This window comes from Stegostoma tigrinum, chromosome 11 (genome assembly GCF_030684315.1).
Source record: "Stegostoma tigrinum isolate sSteTig4 chromosome 11, sSteTig4.hap1, whole genome shotgun sequence".
Lineage (NCBI taxonomy): Eukaryota > Metazoa > Chordata > Chondrichthyes > Orectolobiformes > Stegostomatidae > Stegostoma > Stegostoma tigrinum.
In genome coordinates this window covers 11,543,186-11,561,121 of record NC_081364.1, presented here as the reverse complement: position 1 = coordinate 11,561,121, position 17,936 = coordinate 11,543,186, and the positions used below count along the sequence as shown (strand labels likewise).

At 43.1% G+C, this 17,936-nt stretch overlaps 1 protein-coding gene across 4 annotated transcripts in view; it reads left to right on the top strand.

Annotated features, from left to right (window-relative positions):
- The first annotated feature begins 5,780 nt into the window (after positions 1 to 5,780).
- Positions 5,781 to 17,936, top strand: part of sema3b (sema domain, immunoglobulin domain (Ig), short basic domain, secreted, (semaphorin) 3B) — a 414,455-nt gene continuing 402,299 nt past the window's right edge. For 2 of the 4 annotated variants that reach the window (XM_059649747.1, XM_059649746.1), the window contains exons 1-2: positions 5,802 to 5,847; positions 7,116 to 7,224. Coding sequence is in view for 1 of the 4 variants with exons in the window: in XM_048547711.2 (XP_048403668.1) it covers position 5,847; positions 7,313 to 7,401 (90 nt within the window). In the remaining 3 variants the exon portion in view is untranslated. Of the gene's footprint in view, positions 5,848 to 7,115; positions 7,225 to 7,312; positions 7,402 to 17,936 lie in introns of all 4 variants that reach the window. The other 2 variants (XM_048547711.2, XM_048547716.2) reach the window with 2 other exon arrangements.

Here is a 17,936-nt window from a genome sequence, read left to right as displayed (position 1 = left end):
ACAGTGAAGCTAAGCTCACTATTGCATGTCACCTGCTTCTTGTTGATGGTACTTTTAAGCCTGTGTTTTGTATAATGCTTTTCTCACAGTAATTATTGCTTACAGTCACATAAGGCGCTCTCAGGAGACCACTCACCAAAATAACTGCCCCTTCCTTAATTGATTTCTCCCTTCTAACTAACTACAAAAGTTAAGCATTAGCACATGGCTTATTTATGTAGCAACTGTGTCTACAGAGAGATAGAAAGGAGTGTGGTACTCCTGTGTGCTTCAGTGCAGAAGATGGGAGATGGTTGTTTTGAAGTAGGGTCTGTGGAGCATTTACCCAAGGAAAGCAAAGGGTATGGAGGACAACATCCCCGCCCACCCCCCCGCCACCCCGAGTTGGATTAATGGCCTGTGAATAATCCTATTGCGGATATTAGGGACTAAAAGGATAACTTTCAGTCAAAATATCCTCATTAATTAGGAACAGTTTGCACACTGTGTCATGAAATATTCTCCTTTTCAGCTTCCTGCCAATGTTCCATTGCTATTTTTCATAATCCTTATATGGCCGATTTATGGGCTATCGTATCCAGAATTATGATTTGCCTGTCTTTTGCACATTTCTCACAATCAAGATGACAGCTCCGTGGATGAGATACCACACAGGAACCAGGGGGCATTCTTCAGTGGATTATAGAGTATCCCAGTGGATGAGCCATGTGTAGTAGAGGATACTTCAATCAGGAAGTTATCCTTCATCAAACATCACTACATCATTATCACATTACTTCCTTGTGGGATCTTGCCGTTCAACTATTTCCTCAACAAGTGACTATAGCACTACGTTGGCTGTAAAGCACTTCAAGACATCCTAAGATTTTAAAGAGTTCTTTTTAATGACAAATCTTCCTTGTCTTTGATTTTTGTTTTGAAACTGCCATAGTGTGGAGTCATAGGACCTGGCATTGGCAGTAATATTGATTAAGCCTTAGCCCACCTCATAATATATGAGCCATTGACAGGATGCAGAGATGGGCTGAGAGGTGGCAGATGGAGTTCAACCTGGATAAATGCAAGGTGATGCATTTTGGAAGGTCGAATTTGAAAGCTGAGTACAGGATTAAGGATAGGATTCTTGGCAGCGTGGAGGAACAGAGGGATCTTGGTGTGCAGATACATAGATCCCTTAAAATGGCCACCCAAGTGGACAGGGTTGTTAAGAAAGCATATGGTGTTTTGGCTTTCATTAACAGGGGGATTGAGTTTAAGAGTCGTGAGATCTTGTTGCAGCTCTATAAAACTTTGGTTAGACCGCACTTGGAATACTGCGTCCAGTTCTGGGCGCCCTATTATAGGAAAGATGTGGATGCTTTGGAGAGGGTTCAGAGGAGGTTTACCAGGATGCTGCCTGGACTGGAGGGCTTATCTTATGAAGAGAGGTTGACTGAGCTCGGTCTCTTTTCATTGGAGAAAAGGAGGAGGAGAGGTGACCTAATTGAGGTATACAAGATAATGAGAGGCATGGATAGAGTTGATAGCCAGAGACTATTTCCCAGGGCAGAAATGGCTAGCACGAGGGGTCATAGTTTTAAGCTGGTTGGTGGAAAGTATAGAGGGGATGTCAGAGGCAGGTTCTTTACGCAGAGAGTTGTGAGAGCATGGAATGCGTTGCCAGCAGCAGTTGTGGAAGCAAGGTCATTGGGGTCATTTAAGAGACTGCTGGACATGCATATGGTCACAGAAATTTGAGGGTGCATACATGAGGATCAATGGTCGGCACAACATTGTGGGCTGAAGGGCCTGTTCTGTGCTGTACTGTTCTATGTTCTATGTTCTAATAACAAATTGGCTGAGGGAGCCTTGCTGAGATGCTAAGACACTGCCTAAGCTCCTTGATGCCATCCATTAGCAGTTCTGGACTTGACCTCATTCACAGCTACTCTCCATGTAATCCAGCAATACTGTTTCAGTAAAACAAGTACCTGGCACATCACAGAATAAGAAGTTTTCTTCAGCTAATCTGATTCACCAGTTCTCTGGCAAATGTTTAAGCAGTGCATTGGACAAAGGCTAAATGGCTCTTTCATAATTCACTCAAAAAGCAGTGAAAAATGATCCTTTCGCTAGATTATGCTTTGTGCTAGAGAGAAAGAGAGAATCTGCAGCATTTACACAGACAGTTTTAGAAGTGCCTTTTATTGTTAATATGAAGTAATGCTTTTAATAACTGCTTCTAAATGGAACATTCCCCCCACCATGATGTTATCCTAATGAATCAGCAGCAACTTAATGAAAGAACTGGAGTAAATGGAACTGTTTCAAAATAATTAAATACTTCTATTCATGTCAGCAAGAAACAGATGTGTCAGTCATTGCACCAGCAGATGTAATCATTAGCTAAGCACAAGGCCACAAATCAGTCGACTGATTAATATAAATTGACTGATAAACTTAAATAAGATTACATCCTGTAACAGCCAAGAGAAGTCCAATCATAGAGCCATGGAGTCATACAGCATAGAAACAAACCCTTCCATCCGACTCGTCCACTCCAACCAAGTATCCCAAACTATACCAGCCTCACTTGTCTGAGTTTGGTCCATATCCCTCTAAACCTTTCCTAATCATTTACCTGTCCAAACCACCTTTTAAATGTTATAACTGTACTTGTGTTTACTCTGGCAGTTCACTCCACATAGGAAGAACCTTCTGTGTAAAAAATGTTGTCCCTTGCATCCCTTTTAAATCTTTCTCCTCTCACCTTAACAGTATGCCCCCTAGTTTTGAATGACTCTTCCCTATGGAAAAGACCATTGCTATTCACCTTATCTAGGCACCTTATTGTTTTATAAACCTCTATAAGGCCACCTGTCAACCTCCTTAACTCCAGTTGAAAATGTCCCAGCCTATCCATCTTCTTCATACAACTCAAACCCTCCAGTCTACGTAACATCCTGGTAAATCTTTTCTGAGCCCTCTCCAATTTAATAATACTCCTCCTATAGCAGAGTGACCAATTAATAAATTGTTAAAGCCCTTGATATATTTTAACAGGTTTCAAATTCAAATTAGTATAATATTTCTAATTGATGGTTGCCTTAATATCTTGCTCTCCATTCTATCCTTCTCTCTGATACTTGCTGCTGTTTCCCCTTTTACAGTTGTACATACTTTTAAACATGATTTCCCTTTCATAAAACTGGAGTTACTTCTGTGCAGTAACCATCTATTGATGCTGTAGGTATTTTCTCACCAATCAGTTCAGATATCTTGTTACACAGCTCTGGAGCTGGTGGAAGTTGGGCTTCCTAGCCTCGAGGTCGGGACTGTACCACCTTAACCTTTCTAGTGGTATTCCAGAGGTAATGCTGGAAATGAAAGCAAGGAGTAAGCACCCTGTTAAGACATGTTCATTTTCTCAAATGTTCTAATTTAACCAGTGCAACTGAAGCTCTATGGAGAGAGTCTTAAAAAGATTTTGGGGAGATTACAGCATACAGTTTAACTATCATTATTACAGATCTACAGTTAGAATATTAAGTCTGCAACAAGCCGCTATTTGGGACACAACTTGTTCAATCCTGCCATTGAAGTCTGGGTTCAGTATGTGGAAAGAATGCGTTTTTTTTGGGGCAAATGTTATTGGGGTAGATGAAATGCAATGTGTAATTCACCTGACAGCTTGTGGACCCATAGCTTTTTCGCTTATTTGGAGCCTATCATTTCCTGGGGATTCAGATACTAAAACCTTTCAGGAGTTGATGAGGTTAAGATGACTGGTAGACGCATGTGACTTTGGTTTAACCCTTAAGGTAATGCTGAGAGACTGGTTGGCATGTGGGATTAATGATATAATCATGTAACTGGATTACTGTGCACAGTTTGGTCTCTGTGTCTTAGGAAAGATATAGTTGCCTTGGAAATAGCGCAGCAAACTATCACCACATTGGTTAATGGGTTCAGAGGATTGTCTTACGTAGCTGATATACTTGGTGAAATCATATACTGGACCTCTGGACGAGTGTTTATTATGGTTTAACAATGATGTACTTGATTGCTATTTCTTGCTTAATAATTTGACAAAGTCAGATTTTCAGTCACATGTGTCAATACAATACCCAGGATTACTTACGGATACATGAAACTTTTAATTAAAAAGCATTTTGAAAAGAGGACATACAGCAGATGTAAATTCAGTGATTGATGAAGTCCTGAGAGGAACCATGGAATCTAACACCTGCAAAGTTGCAAAGAAATCTCAAACAAAGGAAGAGATGTAATTCAAACCAAACTGGACTGTGATCTCCTACATCTCTAGAAATATTGAGGAGCTGTCTTGCCCCTTTCAGCAGAGCGCCATCCCTGTTGATTACATCCCAAAGGTAAAATTTATGCTTTACCCATCCTGAAATATACAAAATTATTGTTAAAATCAAATGCAATTCCAGAGGATCTGTGTGTTTTAATGAGCTGATGTGGAGAGGTGTCCTGTTAAGATCACAGCATTAGGAGAGCCATTAGATATTCCTGTATTGCTGGTAAAGAAAGACTTTCACTTGCCCTGAATGATAGAAACAAGTAGAGTTTCAAATAGAAAGGAGGCAGGGCTAAATCTGACTAACTAGCTTGCAGGATCAATAATCGTGAAATCAATTGCTTTACTAATCATCAGCTGCTTCAAGCCTGCTTCCAATATGGAACTCAGTGACTGATTCATATATCAGTGTAACGATTTTTTTATTTGCTACACACCTCTCATCAACATAAACGGGTGTTGCATTTTTTTCTTTTCTTGCATCTAGGATCTTGTGGAATCTCCTGTTAGCTTTATCTCAAGAAAGCCTGGTTAATTTGTCTCCTTTCGATAGATACATGCAATAGAATAGGGAAAGGATTCACGAGGGACGGGGTTCTTTCTAAGTGAACCTTGTGATGACCAGCTGAGAGAGGGTTTGAATCAAGAACAGGAGCTAGGTCATTCCTGCTCTCTCGGGAGCATGACCATTTGGGATTGTATGATCCCACAGGATCCATTGTAGCCCCTTATCAAAAATCTGATAAATGGCTCTCACGTGACTGATGTGCAGTGGTTGTTAGGTAGGTGAGTGCACCAACCAGGTTTTGCACAGCAAGATTCCACAAACAATGGGGAGGAGGGACCAGTTGTTATGGAATTGAGTCAGCTATGGGCCCAAGAATCACTGACATCCCATTCAAGGATATGTGGATTGGTGCATTGATGCCTTCGGAGAAACATGGTGTCTCTTGGCTGTGCTGCGCTCTCCATGCGCTACATCTGAGTATCAGCCTGGAATAAATTCTTGAGTGTCTGGAAGTGGGACTTGAATCCATGATTGTGTAACCCAGAGGCCAGACTGTTCCCACTGGAGTCTCAAAAGTCTTCAAAAGAGCTGTAATTCCAAAAGACTACTGAGTTCAAAGGCACACCTCACATTGAATGCACTTAACCTTTTCAGGCCTGTTGCTGTGTTTTATGCGGTGCCACTAACTCATTGCTTGAATATATAGAAGAGGGAGATGTGAATGAAGACACTGCTTTATCCGAGCCTTTCTTACATCTTGGAGCTCTTCGTTATTTAATTTAATTTTTCTTTTGCACAGCTAAGCCTTAGCCAGCCATTTCAGACATATCCGGCTGGTAGAATCCCAGAAAGAATTTTTGAAAGTAACAGGGCACAATGCGAGCATTGTACTCCACTGATGGTGGGCTGCTGCGGAATTTGGTCCTTTCTGCGATTACAGAAAGTTCTATGCAATCTCCCGCAGTTTGGAATTAATCTTGGAGGAGGTTGATGTTAGGACACCGGCTCGTAGCTGGGAGCTGCTGTACATATTTTAGTAAGTGCACATTTGTGATACTTCATGTCATTTAGCTGCACCTGCTCTGGTGTGCTGAAGTTGTTTTATTTCTGGGACATTTTTGGGGATCTTCTTTTCACTCAAATTTAAATAATGTGGTTATAAAACCTGAGACCCTGGACAGTCTGTGTGATTCCAGATGGCAATCTGAAGTCTAGCGATGGGCATTCTTTGAGAAGACAGGCATTAAATCAAATGGGGCCACCTTTAAAGACAGGCAGTTAAAAATTAGCACAGAGCCTACTTTTAATTCCAAAGGCATCCGCTTTATGAATAAAAGTGACCGTAGATTTCGGCCAAGTCACTATACTGAAATACAACAGCATTTTACATTTTTAAAGATGAAAACAGAGTACTAAAACAAACATTTAAACAGAACCAATGGAGTTTCAGATTGCGGCTGTGAATGACCTGTGCTGTGAGGCACAAGTTATTGCTTAATACATGGAAGGAAAATTGAAGCAGAATTTTAAGATGCAATTTTAAACTTTGAGTTCCTGAGTAAACTGGTAACTGATTTGTTGTGTTGTCAGTCAGAAATGTTAATTTGGTGGCTTTGTATCTTTCTCTCTCTCTCTGACTCTCTCTATCTCTGTCCTTCTAACTCTATTTCTCTCTGCCTCTCTGTCTCCATTCATCTCTCTCTCTCTTCACACATCCGCCTCTCTATGTAGATCTAATTCTCTACCTCTGTCCTTCTAACTCTATTTCTCTCTGCCTTGTACATCCGTCTCTCTATGTAGATCTAATTCTCTACCTCTGTCCTTCTAACTCTATTTCTCTCTGCCTTGTACATCCGTCTCTCTATGTAGATCTAATTCTCTACCTCTGTCCTTCTAACTCTATTTCTCTCTGCCTTGTACATCCGTCTCTCTATGTAGATCTAATTCTCTACCTCTGTCCTTCTAACTCTGTTTCTCTCTGCCTTGTACATCCGTCTCTCTATGTAGATCTAATTCTCTACCTCTGTCCCTATTTTTCTGTACATCCAGCTGTCTATCTCTCAATCTCTATCTTTCTGTACATCAGTCTATCTCCCTTGCTATCTCTCTGTACGTCTCTCTCTCTCTATCTAACACTCTGTACATCTAGCTCTCTATCTCTCTGGATATCTTTCAATCTCTCTGATTCCTGATAAGAACCAGGGACTGATGAAGTGCTGTTGAAAGTATAATTAGCACTAATTATTTAATGAGCAATATCATAAATCATTACATTTCAAATGTTTGCTGACATTTTGTTTTTAGCAAATTATTAATGAACACAAGAAGAAAAAGATTAGAAATCTGAAAACAAAAACAGAAAGCGCTGGAAACATTTTGGGCAAGTTGGGCATGTACTTCAGGGAAACAGAAGGTAGTTAACTTTGTACTTCTAAACTTTCTCTTTGCTTTCGAATCAACAACAAATCCGATCCTCGCTAAATCCAATGGGCTGTGAGTAGTGGGACACTCAAGGGCTTATCAGAAAAGGATTCCTGATCCCGTGTTGATATTACTGTCACCTTGGACTTTGCTGCTTCCACGGACACAGGTCTGTATTGATCACATAGGTTCATGGGAGCTGAGTGTCTGCACTGCACACTTGAGGCTGCTTTTCTGAGTAAGGCTGCCCCTATTCTGAATGTGTTACATCCTTGCCACCGCCTCACCTAAGAATAACCATCGCCTACTCTCAGCAGGTCCTATAAGCACCTTATTTGCATTCCAATATAGAGATTACTTAAGCGTACCTCTCAATACAATTCTGCTGTTCCCCTCCTCATTGTCTTGACTCTTGATGTCAGAAATACATTATCAAGTATGTCATGATCATGAAATCCCTACAAGTGTGGAAACAGGCCCCTCGGCCCAACAAGTCCACACTGGCCCACAGAGCGTCCCACCCAGACCCATCCCACTATAAACCCACGTATGGCAACATTATCAACAGATCAACTTATCTTGCCTCTTGTTTAAGGACGTTAGGATATCCTGAAGAAACTGGTCTCCTGTGTCACAAAGGTGCTACCAACTGGGCATAAATAGTACATTGTGGGCAGAGTTAATTAAGTTGGAAAAATGAAATGAGGTGAAAGGCTATTAGAATGTAGAGAAGAGTCCTTCAATAATATCACAATAAGCATAGAACCTGGTATGGCTCAGACTACTGTATATGGTTGTATTTTGTATTAACATACAATAAACAGAATTTTTAGGAAGCCCGGACTTGAAGATAATTCTTAGCCTTGCCTAATTCTCTAGTAATCTGTCTTGTACCCAACCTCACGGATATTGGCATAATCTCAATGACAGAAGGATAGCCCATAACGGTAGAAGGGTGCTGCCATTGTGCAAGCAATGAATTTGTTAGTGGCTAGAATTGCAGGTTAGAATTCGGAGCAGAAATAAAAATGGAAAGCGTTGGAGAAGCTCAGAAAGTCTACGGCATCAGTGGAGAGAGAAACAGAGTCAATATGACATCACCTTTATGATTGCTCTTTGGAACTAAGAGTTAGAAGCAGTTCCTGTGTTTAAAGCGTGTTTTCACACACCCAGTTGTCAACTTTTTTTGAGTCAATTTGCCAATTATTTCGTGAATACAAATCCAAAGAATCAACTGATGGCCTTTTCATTGACTGAACTCAAGGTGATGAATCTGCCATTCATTCTCTGGAGGGATCTCTCCTCAATAGTGTGTGGTATTGCTTTTATGTGTCTTTCCACAATTGCAGAAGGGTATGTACTGAGCTCTCAGTCATTGAGATTGCTGAGCAGAGGTCCTGGCTTGCACAGAACCTATTTAGCCAATACCATCATCTCTGTGGTTATTCAAAGCCTGCCATTTAACAGTTGGGATTTGACACAACGAACCTGTTGATGACTCATGTGTCTTGTGGTCCTTGGTCTAGCAGATGTCCGCTGATGGACCTTGCTCAAATGGGGCTCCAAGATGGTAGGTGTCCACTAGGTGTGTCCAACAGTCATTCTGAATGGAGTAATTGGGACTGTGGATTGTCATTTGTCGATGGATGTGGGATGGGGGAGGAGTATAATATTCGCAAAGACCTGGAATCAAACCGGGGGAGGGATGTTGAGCAAAGCAGTCCTGTGGTGCTGTACATCATTGTATTCAATTTTGAGTTAATGGAAAAGTCTGTCAGGAGTTAGAAAAGGAGAAAATCACGTTTAAAGTAGGAGATCCCATCTCAGGCTATGGTTCAGATAGAATAGAAAAGTGAGAAATTTATCTTTTATAGCTGAGCTTGATGTTGAGAAGGAGAAGGGGAAAATGTGATTTGTCTATCTTTCGCACATTCTTCACAATCAAGCTGCCAACTCTATGGATGAGATACCACACAGGAACCAGGAGGCATTCCTCTTGTGTGTGTTGTAAGACTGTTTATGAGCTGGAATATTGAATATCTATCAATAACTGATTAGTTACATGTTTTTGAGTTAAAGGAATCGGTTGCTGGATTGATAATGCAAGTTTGATCGAAACAAATGGCTAGTCATTAAAAAATTGTAGTCAGTTTGAACTATTGTCTGTTTCAAAAAATATGGAAATTCATGTCTTTCTCTGAGCTCTTATGCAACTTGGAGTCAGTAGGGACCACAGATGCTGAATAAACGTGGAGTGGACAAACACGGCAGATCGGACAGCATCAGAGGAGCAGGAAAGTCAATGTTTTGGGTCGAAACTCTTTGTCAGGACTGGGGAGGAGGAGCTGAGCCCATAAAATAAGTAGGGGGTGTGGAGCTAGGGGAAAGGCAGGTGGGATGGTGTTCGGTGGATGCAGGTAAGGGGTTATAGCGATATGTCAGTGGGAAGTGTGGAGCAGACAGGAAGATTAACAAGTTTGGACAGGTCAGGGAGACAGGACATGGGGTAAGACTGGGGGTTAAGGGATTTTGAAGCCTGTGAAGTCAATATTCAAGCCCCTGGGCTGTAAGCTCCCATGGTGAAATATCAAGTGTTGTTCCTCCAGTTTACGTTTGGCTTCACTCTGAGAGTCGAGGAGGCCAGGGATTGACATGTCGCCGGGGGAGTGGGAGGGGGAATTAAAATGATGGCAACCAGAAGGTCGGGTTGGTTGGTGCTTGCCTCATCCTGGGAGCAGAAACGGCGGAGGTGGAGGAATTGTGAGTACAAGCTGGCATTTTTGCAGGAGGGTGGGTGAGAGGAGGTGCAGTCGAGCTAGCTGTTGGAGTCAGTGAGTTTGAAAAGGATGTCAATGGTGAGTCGGTTTCCAGACCTGGAGAAGGAGAGGCCCAGGAAGGTCAGGGAGGTGTCAGAAATGTGAATCTGAGGGTGGGAATGGCTGGCTTTTTACGCTGGTTCATGGAGCTGGAAGAACGTGTGAGTAGCTGCGTCACCTCAATCTATTGTTCGGGTAATTCTGCAACAGATTGACACGAGCAGCTGTCACAGTAACTGTTCCACATGGGCACTGCCAAGACAAAGGCAATCTGTTTCAATCATGTCAAAGCGAGGGTCCTGTTCTGAGTGCTTGATGGTTATTTTCGGTTAGGCCCCAGTTGTTGTTGTTTTTGGCCTGTTTCCAATCCTTGTGATAATACTCTGTGTAGCAGAGCTTTGGGAAACTTCCTGTGGATTAGCTGCACAAGAGGGGGCAGGTAAATCGTGTCTCCGTATTTGCCCAGGAATGTGTGTCTGTGTGTGTGTAGCCCGACTTGGTTTAACAGTTGAGGAAGAGAGAGGTTGGCCACGAGCATGGTTACCATTCCCAGAACGAGAGTATGTTCAAAGGAGAAAACGAATCTGCAGAAATTCAAGAGCAAGTCTGTGATTTTGCTCGATGTTGTAGCCTGCTGCCCTTGGTCATAGAATCTCTACAAAGTGGAAGTCGAACATTGAGTCCACACTGATCCTCTGATAATCCTCTGACATCCCTGAACACTAAGGGTATTTTCACATGGCCAATCCACCGAACCTGCACAAACTTGGACGATGGGAAGCACCCAGAGGAAGGCCATGCAGACACGGGGAGAACATTCAAACTCCACACAGACAGTCGCCCAAGGATTGAATCGAACCCAGGTCCCTGATGATGTGAGGCAGCAGTGCTAACCATTGCATCACTGAGCTACACCCATTATATACTGAAATGTATGGTACAATACGGCTGATGCTGGGAATTTAAAATCATTTTGGAAATACTCAGCAGATCGGGCAGTATCTGGGTTAAAAAAAACACAGAGGTAACACATCGTGGTGATGGGTCACCCGTAAGAGATGGGCTCTGTGACTGAGTTCTAAGGAAGGGTCATCGGACCCGAAATGTTAACACTGATTTTTTTTCTTCATAGATGCTGCCAGACCTGCTGAGCTTTTTCCACAAATTCTGTCTTTGTTTCTCATTTACGCAGTTCTTTCGGTTTTTATTCTGTGACTGTGCTGTACTCACTTGATGATTCAATGTGTGTCAACAGAGACTATGTGCAGGTTTCTCTGGTCTGTGGCTCAAGCACACAATTTCTGACTCAGAGAGGAGCTACCAGCTGACACATTTTACCTGCCCCCTCTTGTGCAACTAATCTGCAGGAAGACGCCCAATGTTGTGTTACGTACAGTGGTGTCACAATGATTGGAAATAGGCCAAAAACAACAACAAACTGGCTACAAACCTGAAGTAATCATCAACCAACTGACTGACCAGCGCTAACCAAAACTAAAGGAAAGTGGCTTAGCATTTATTTTCTATCACTAATTACCCTTGTGACGGCCATGCTGAGTCAAATTCCAGAACCACAATAGTCAACTGTCGTCCATCTGGTGTGGGGGCACCCATTAGGGAGGAAATTCCTGGATTTTGACCCATTGGCCTGAAGGAATGGTTGTATACTTCCAAGTCAGGATAGTGGGTGGCTTGGAGGGGAGCTTGAAGGTGGTGGTGTTCCCATTTCCCTGTTGCCTTTATCCTTCTAGGTGACAAAAGTCTTGGAAAGAGCTGTTAAAGGAACATTGCTACAGATCGTCTTGTATATGTTACACATATATGCCATTGTGAACTGGTGGTGAAGTACGCAAATGTTTAAATTGTGAATAGGCTGCTGATCAAACAGGTTTCGTTGTCCTGGATGGTGTAGCGATTTCTGAATGTCATTGGAGCTGTAAATATAGAGCAGTCCATCACACACCTAACTTGTCCTAGCCAGTCCTGAAGAAGAGTAATACCTGAAACGTTGACTGCTCCTTTCCACCAGGTGCTGCTGGCCTGCTGAGTTCTTCCAGCCTCCTGTTTGTCTACCTTTACATCTAATTTGTGCCTTGTAAATGTTGGACAGACACTGGTGAGCCAGAAGCTCAGATGCTGATTACAGAACTCCTCAGTTCTGTCTTGCTCTTTGTATGGCTGGTCCAGTCGGTTTTTGGTCAATGATAATCCTAGGAAGTTGATAATGGGGATACAGCAATGGTAATACTACAGAATATCAAGCTGTACGAGATGGCTACATTGCCTTTGATTGGAGGTAATCGTTGCCTGGCACGTGTGTGGCACAACTGTTCTTATCAGCCAAACGCCAGAATGTTGTCCCGGTCGTGTTGCATATGGGCAGGGACTGCCTCAGGGTGGGTTTGTGTGTATATTAGCTGCAGTTCTAGATGTGCCACATTCTCTGGCGTTTGGCATCAGTTCATGAATTCACTGATTTAGACTTGCAGGCACCTTCTCCATCTCTAGTTTTGACGGCTGACCTAAAGTTAATGAACTTTTCACAGCGTTTGACTTTTCTCAGGAGCTGAATGATTGAAGGCATGAAGTCATTGCCTTGGAGGTGAGGGCCGTTCAGGCAAGCTTATTGTTGATGATCCAGCCGAGCAGATTGCATGGCCTGCCAGTGATGCCAAATCCTCTACAACTGGGATCCATTTAATGAGTATCTGTAAATCATTTAGATTAAATTCTTGTGGATGGGAGTTGTACCCTGCTGTCATTATTTACTGTATGTAATTCGGAGTTAGTATAATCAAACTGCTGACGCTACCTTCGAGGCAATTTATTGTTTTCCCTGTTTTCCTTTCTGTGTACAGCAAGTACTGACCAGAGAGCCAGGTTAAAGGGAAAGAGTGTGACACAACAACACAATACAGCACAGGAACAGGCCCTTCAGCCCACCAAGCCTATGCTGATTCCTAATCCTCATTTGGATCCCGACGGTGTATTGGTGATGTCTCTAGAACAGTAATCGAGAAACCCAGGTTAACACTTTGGGGACGTGGATTGAAATCCCACCACGGCAAACATTTGGAATGAAAATCTGGTATGATGGTGATCACACACTTATTGTGGATTGTCATTAAAAACTCAACTAATTCACTAATGTCTTTCAGGGCTGGGTTTTACCTACCTGTGACTCCAGACACCCTGCAATGTGGTAAACTCTTAGCCGCTATCTGGGAAATTAGGAGTGGGCATGCTCAATTCTGATGTGAGACGGGAAGGGAGCATAGTCAGGTCACCAAGTCGGGCTGATTACATTCCTGGTAGTTGATTTCTGACTGCTTTTGTTTCCTCTATCTCTGACACATACGCAGATACTAAATGAATATTTAAAGAATATAATCTTTTTGAAAAAGGAAAATACTGCTTTAAATCTGAACTAAAACCTAATCTAGTGTATCTCAGAAGGTTGTGGGAAGTTAGGGAGGAAATTGCAGGGTTTCTTGTGGAAATATTTGACTCATCTATAACTATGGATGAGGTAGCCCCCAGATGATTGGAGAGTGGCTAAATTTGTATCTTTGTTGAACAAAGGATCTTTAGACGTGTGAGTCTGACTTCGGTGGAGTTGGGAGTGATTCTGAAAGATAGGATTTATACGCACTTGGAAAGGCAAGGACTGATTAGGGATAATCAGCGTTGATTTGTGCAAAGGAAATTGGGTCTCAAAAACTTGATGGAGTTTATTGAGGAAGTAATCAAAATGATTGATGAGGGCAAAGCAGTAGACATTGTTTACTTGGGCTTAGTAAAGCCTTTGACAAGGTTGTGCATAGTAGGCTAACTAGTAAAATTAGAACGTATGGGATTTAGGGTGATAACAAAGTGTGGAGCTGGATGAACACAGCAGGCCAAGCAGCATCTCAGGAGCACAAAAGCTGACATTTCAGGCTGAGACTTTCCATCGGAGAGGGGGATGGGGAGAGAGAACTGGAATAAATAGGGAGAGAGGGGGAGGCGGACCGAAGATGGAGTGAAAAGAAGATAGGTAGAGAGGAGAGTATAGGTGAGGAGGTAGGGAGGGGATAGGTCAGTTTGCTTCAGGACATGGTTGAGCAGTTTCAGGGCTGAAGAGATTACAAGAGAGTTGCAGTGGGAGAGAGATTCCCTGAGGTTGGTCCGGAGGGAGGAGGGTAACTTCTTCAGGCTAGGCATCCTTGGAAGAGGCTTCGCAGTGAGGTTAAAATTGTATCAGAGATAATGGGAACTGCAGATGCTGGAGAATCCAAGATAACAAAGTCTGGAGCTGGATGAACACAACAGGCCAAGCAGCATCTCAGGAGCACAAAAGCTGACGTTTCGGGCCTAGACCCTCCATCAGAGAGGGGGATGGGCTTGCCAATTGGCTTAATGGCAGGAGATAGAGAGTGATGGCGGAGGGTTCTTTTTTGAACTGCAGGCCAGTGACCAGTGGTTGTTCTGCAGGGAGCAGTGCTGGGTCCACTTTTGTTTGCCATTTATATAAATAATTTAGATGAGAATATAGAAAGCATGTTTAGTAAGTTTGTGGATGACAGCAAAATTGATGGTATAGTGGGCAGTGTAGAAGGGTATCTAATTTGACAAAAAGAGCTTGAAATTGGGCCATTGGGATATAAATTGGCAGATGGAGTTTAATTTGGTTAAATTTGAGGTGTTGCATTTTCATAAAACAAACAAGAGCAGGACTTAAACAATTAAAAGTAGGGCCTTGGGAAGTGTTGTAGAACTGAGAGACCTGGGTGTTCAGGTATGTAATCCTTCGAAGTTTGCATCATATACAGGAAGGGTGGTTAAGAAGGTATTTAACATGCTTGATTTCATTGCTCAGGCCTTTGAGTATAGGAGTTGGGAATGTTGTGTTCAGATTGTACAAGACTTTGGTGAGGCCTTTTCTGGAGTATTCTGTCCAGTTCTAGTTGCCCTGTTATAAGAAGGCTTTTATTACGTTGGAGAGGGTTCAACAGAGATTTACCAGGATATTGCCGGGACTAGAGGGTTTGAATATGGAGAGAGGCTGGATAGGCTGGGACTTTTTCAGCTGGAGCAGAGGAGATTGAGGGGTGACCTTAGAGAGGTTTATAAAATCATGAGGGGTATAGATAAAGTAAATGGTTGGTGTCTTTTCCCTAAGATTGGGATTCTTGATCTCACAAGGAATCAAGGGCTACATGGAGAGTGCAGGGAAGTGGAGTTGAAATGCCCATCAGACATGATTAAATGGCGGAGTGGATGCGATGGGCCAAATGGCCTTACTTTCACTCCTATGTCTTATGGTCTTATGGGATTTCAAGACAAGGGGGCATATTTTTAAGGTGAGAATAGAAAAATTTTTTAAAAAGATAAGGGCCAAATTTTTTTAAATAGAGAATGGTTTTGTGTGTGGAATGGACTTCCCGTCATGGATGTTGCTAGTTATAGTGTACAAAAACCATTTGGATAAGTACATGAATAACAAATGTTTGGAGGATATGGGCCAGGCAGATGGGACTAGTTTAGTTTGGGGTTATGGTTGGCATGGACTGGTTGAACCAAAGAGTCTGTTTCCGTGCTGTAGGATTCAGTGACTATAAGGTGCTGGGAATGCTCAGCAGGTTAGGCGGCATCTGTGGAGAGAAGTGGCATTTCACTGGAAGCTCAATCATTTGCAAGACACTTAATCATAGATATATACATTAATATGGAGCTTGTGGAAAAGTGACATTGATGCAGACGGCTAACTCATGGTCCTAAGTTGCTGGTTAAATATGTAGGTTGCTGACTTCATCAGAAGTTGGTCAAATTGGTCGATTTTAAAAGGGGTTTTAAAACAGAAAATTGAGATTTAAAGAGGCTTTGGAAGACAGTTTCAAAGCTTAGGACAGTTGTCATGGGTACAGTGACATCAGAGATACTTAAGAAGCCAAAACTGGGGGAATGCAGACATCTGAAGACAATTGTTGGGCTGGAGGAGATTACAAAGAAAGTAGGATTGGGGCCACCGGTGGATTTTTACAAAAGGATCATCATTTTGAAATTAAGATATTGCTTGGTTGGGAGCCAATAGTTGTCAGCGAGCACCGTGTGACACGGGACTGGGGTTTGCTGTCATTTAAGACACAGAAATCATAGTTTGGATGACCACCAGTTTAAGGAGGACAGAATGCTTGAGACCAACCAGGAACATATTGGAATAGTCAAGTCAAGGGGAATTGAAGGCGTGAATGAAGGCTACAGTGGCAGAAGAGCTAAGACATGGGAGAAGTCAGGGAATGGTTTTGTGATAGAAATAGATGGCTTCAGTAAAGATGAAGTTGGATATTTGTGTTGTAAATGAAACTGAGGTGATAAAAGAAAACAGACTCAATCTCAAAACCTTGCCAGGGAGATGGATAGAGTCAGTGTTTCGGGAATGATGTTTGGAGTGGAGTTGAAAACATTTGTTTCAGTTTTCTTCGGTTAATTGGAGGAAAGTTTTCCTCATCCTGTACTGGATGCCAAATAATCATTTGATAATTTAGCAACAGGTCAGGATTCAGGAGGGGTGGAGCTGGGTATTATCAGTGTCCCTGTGAAAACTGTGACTTTAGATGAAGAGAAAGAGTAGGAACTGCCGATGCTGGAGAATCTGAGATAACAACGTGTAGAGCTGGATGAACACAACAGGCCAAGCAACATCAGAGGAGCAGGAAGGCTGACGTTTCAGGTCTGGAACCTTCTTCAGAAATGGGGAGGGTAAGGCGGTTCTGAAACAAATAGAGAGAGAGGGATGGATGGAAGGTGGATAAAGGAATAAATAGATGGAGGGCAGACAGACAGATCAAGGAGACAGGGATGGAGCCAGTAAAGGTGAGCATAGGTGGGGAGTTAGGATGGGGGTTGGTCAGTCCAGGGAAGACGGACAGGTCAAGAGGCGGGGAGGAGGCTGTTAGGTAGGAGGTGAGGGTGGGGGTTGGTCAGTGAGGTGGGAGGAATGGATAGGTAGGAGAAAAGACGGTCAGGTCAAGGAGGCGTGGACGAGCTGGGCTGGTTTTGGGATAAGTCAGGGGTCGGGAGTTTTGGAAGCTTATGAAGTCCACATTGAGGCCATTGGGCTTCAGGGTTCCCAAACAAAATATGAGATGCTGTTCCTGCAACCTTCCGGTGGCATCATTGTGGCACTGGAGGAGGCCCAGGATGGACATGTCGTCCAAGGAGGGGGAGGGGGAGCTGAAGTGTTTTGCAACTGGGAGGTGTAGTTGTCTGTCATGAACAAAGTGCAGGTGCTCCACAAAGTGGTCTCCAAGCCTCTGCTTGGTTTCTCCGATGTAGAGGAGGCTGCATCAGGAACAGCGGATACAGTATACCACATTAGCAGCTGTGCCAGTGAACATCTGTTTGATGTGGAAGGTGTTCTTGGGACCTGGGATGGGGGTGAAGGGGGAAGTATGGGGGCAGGTGTAGCACTTCCTGTAGTTGCAGGGAAACGTGCCGGGGGTGGCGGGGCTGGTGGGGAGTGTGGTGCGGACAAGGGAGTCACGGAGAGAGTGGTCTCTGCAGAAAACAGATAAGGGTGGGGAGGGAGAAATGTCCTTGGTAGTGGGGTCAGATTGCAGATGGTGGAAGTGGCGGAGGATGATGTGTTGAATCCGGAGATTGGTGGGGTGGTATGTGAGGGCGATGGGGATTCTGTTTTTGTTGTAATTGTGGGGAAGGGGTAAGAAGGATGAGTTGCGGGAAATGCGAGACATGCGGTCGAGGGCATTTTCGATGGTATTACCTTTCGGTTTTCTCCTCATTAAAGTGAGAGATCTGTGTGCTGCAGACTGAAACCACTATATTTAGTCTTGCACAAAGTGCCAGCATCAAGTACTTGCAGATCAGTTCCAGGATGATTCTTCCT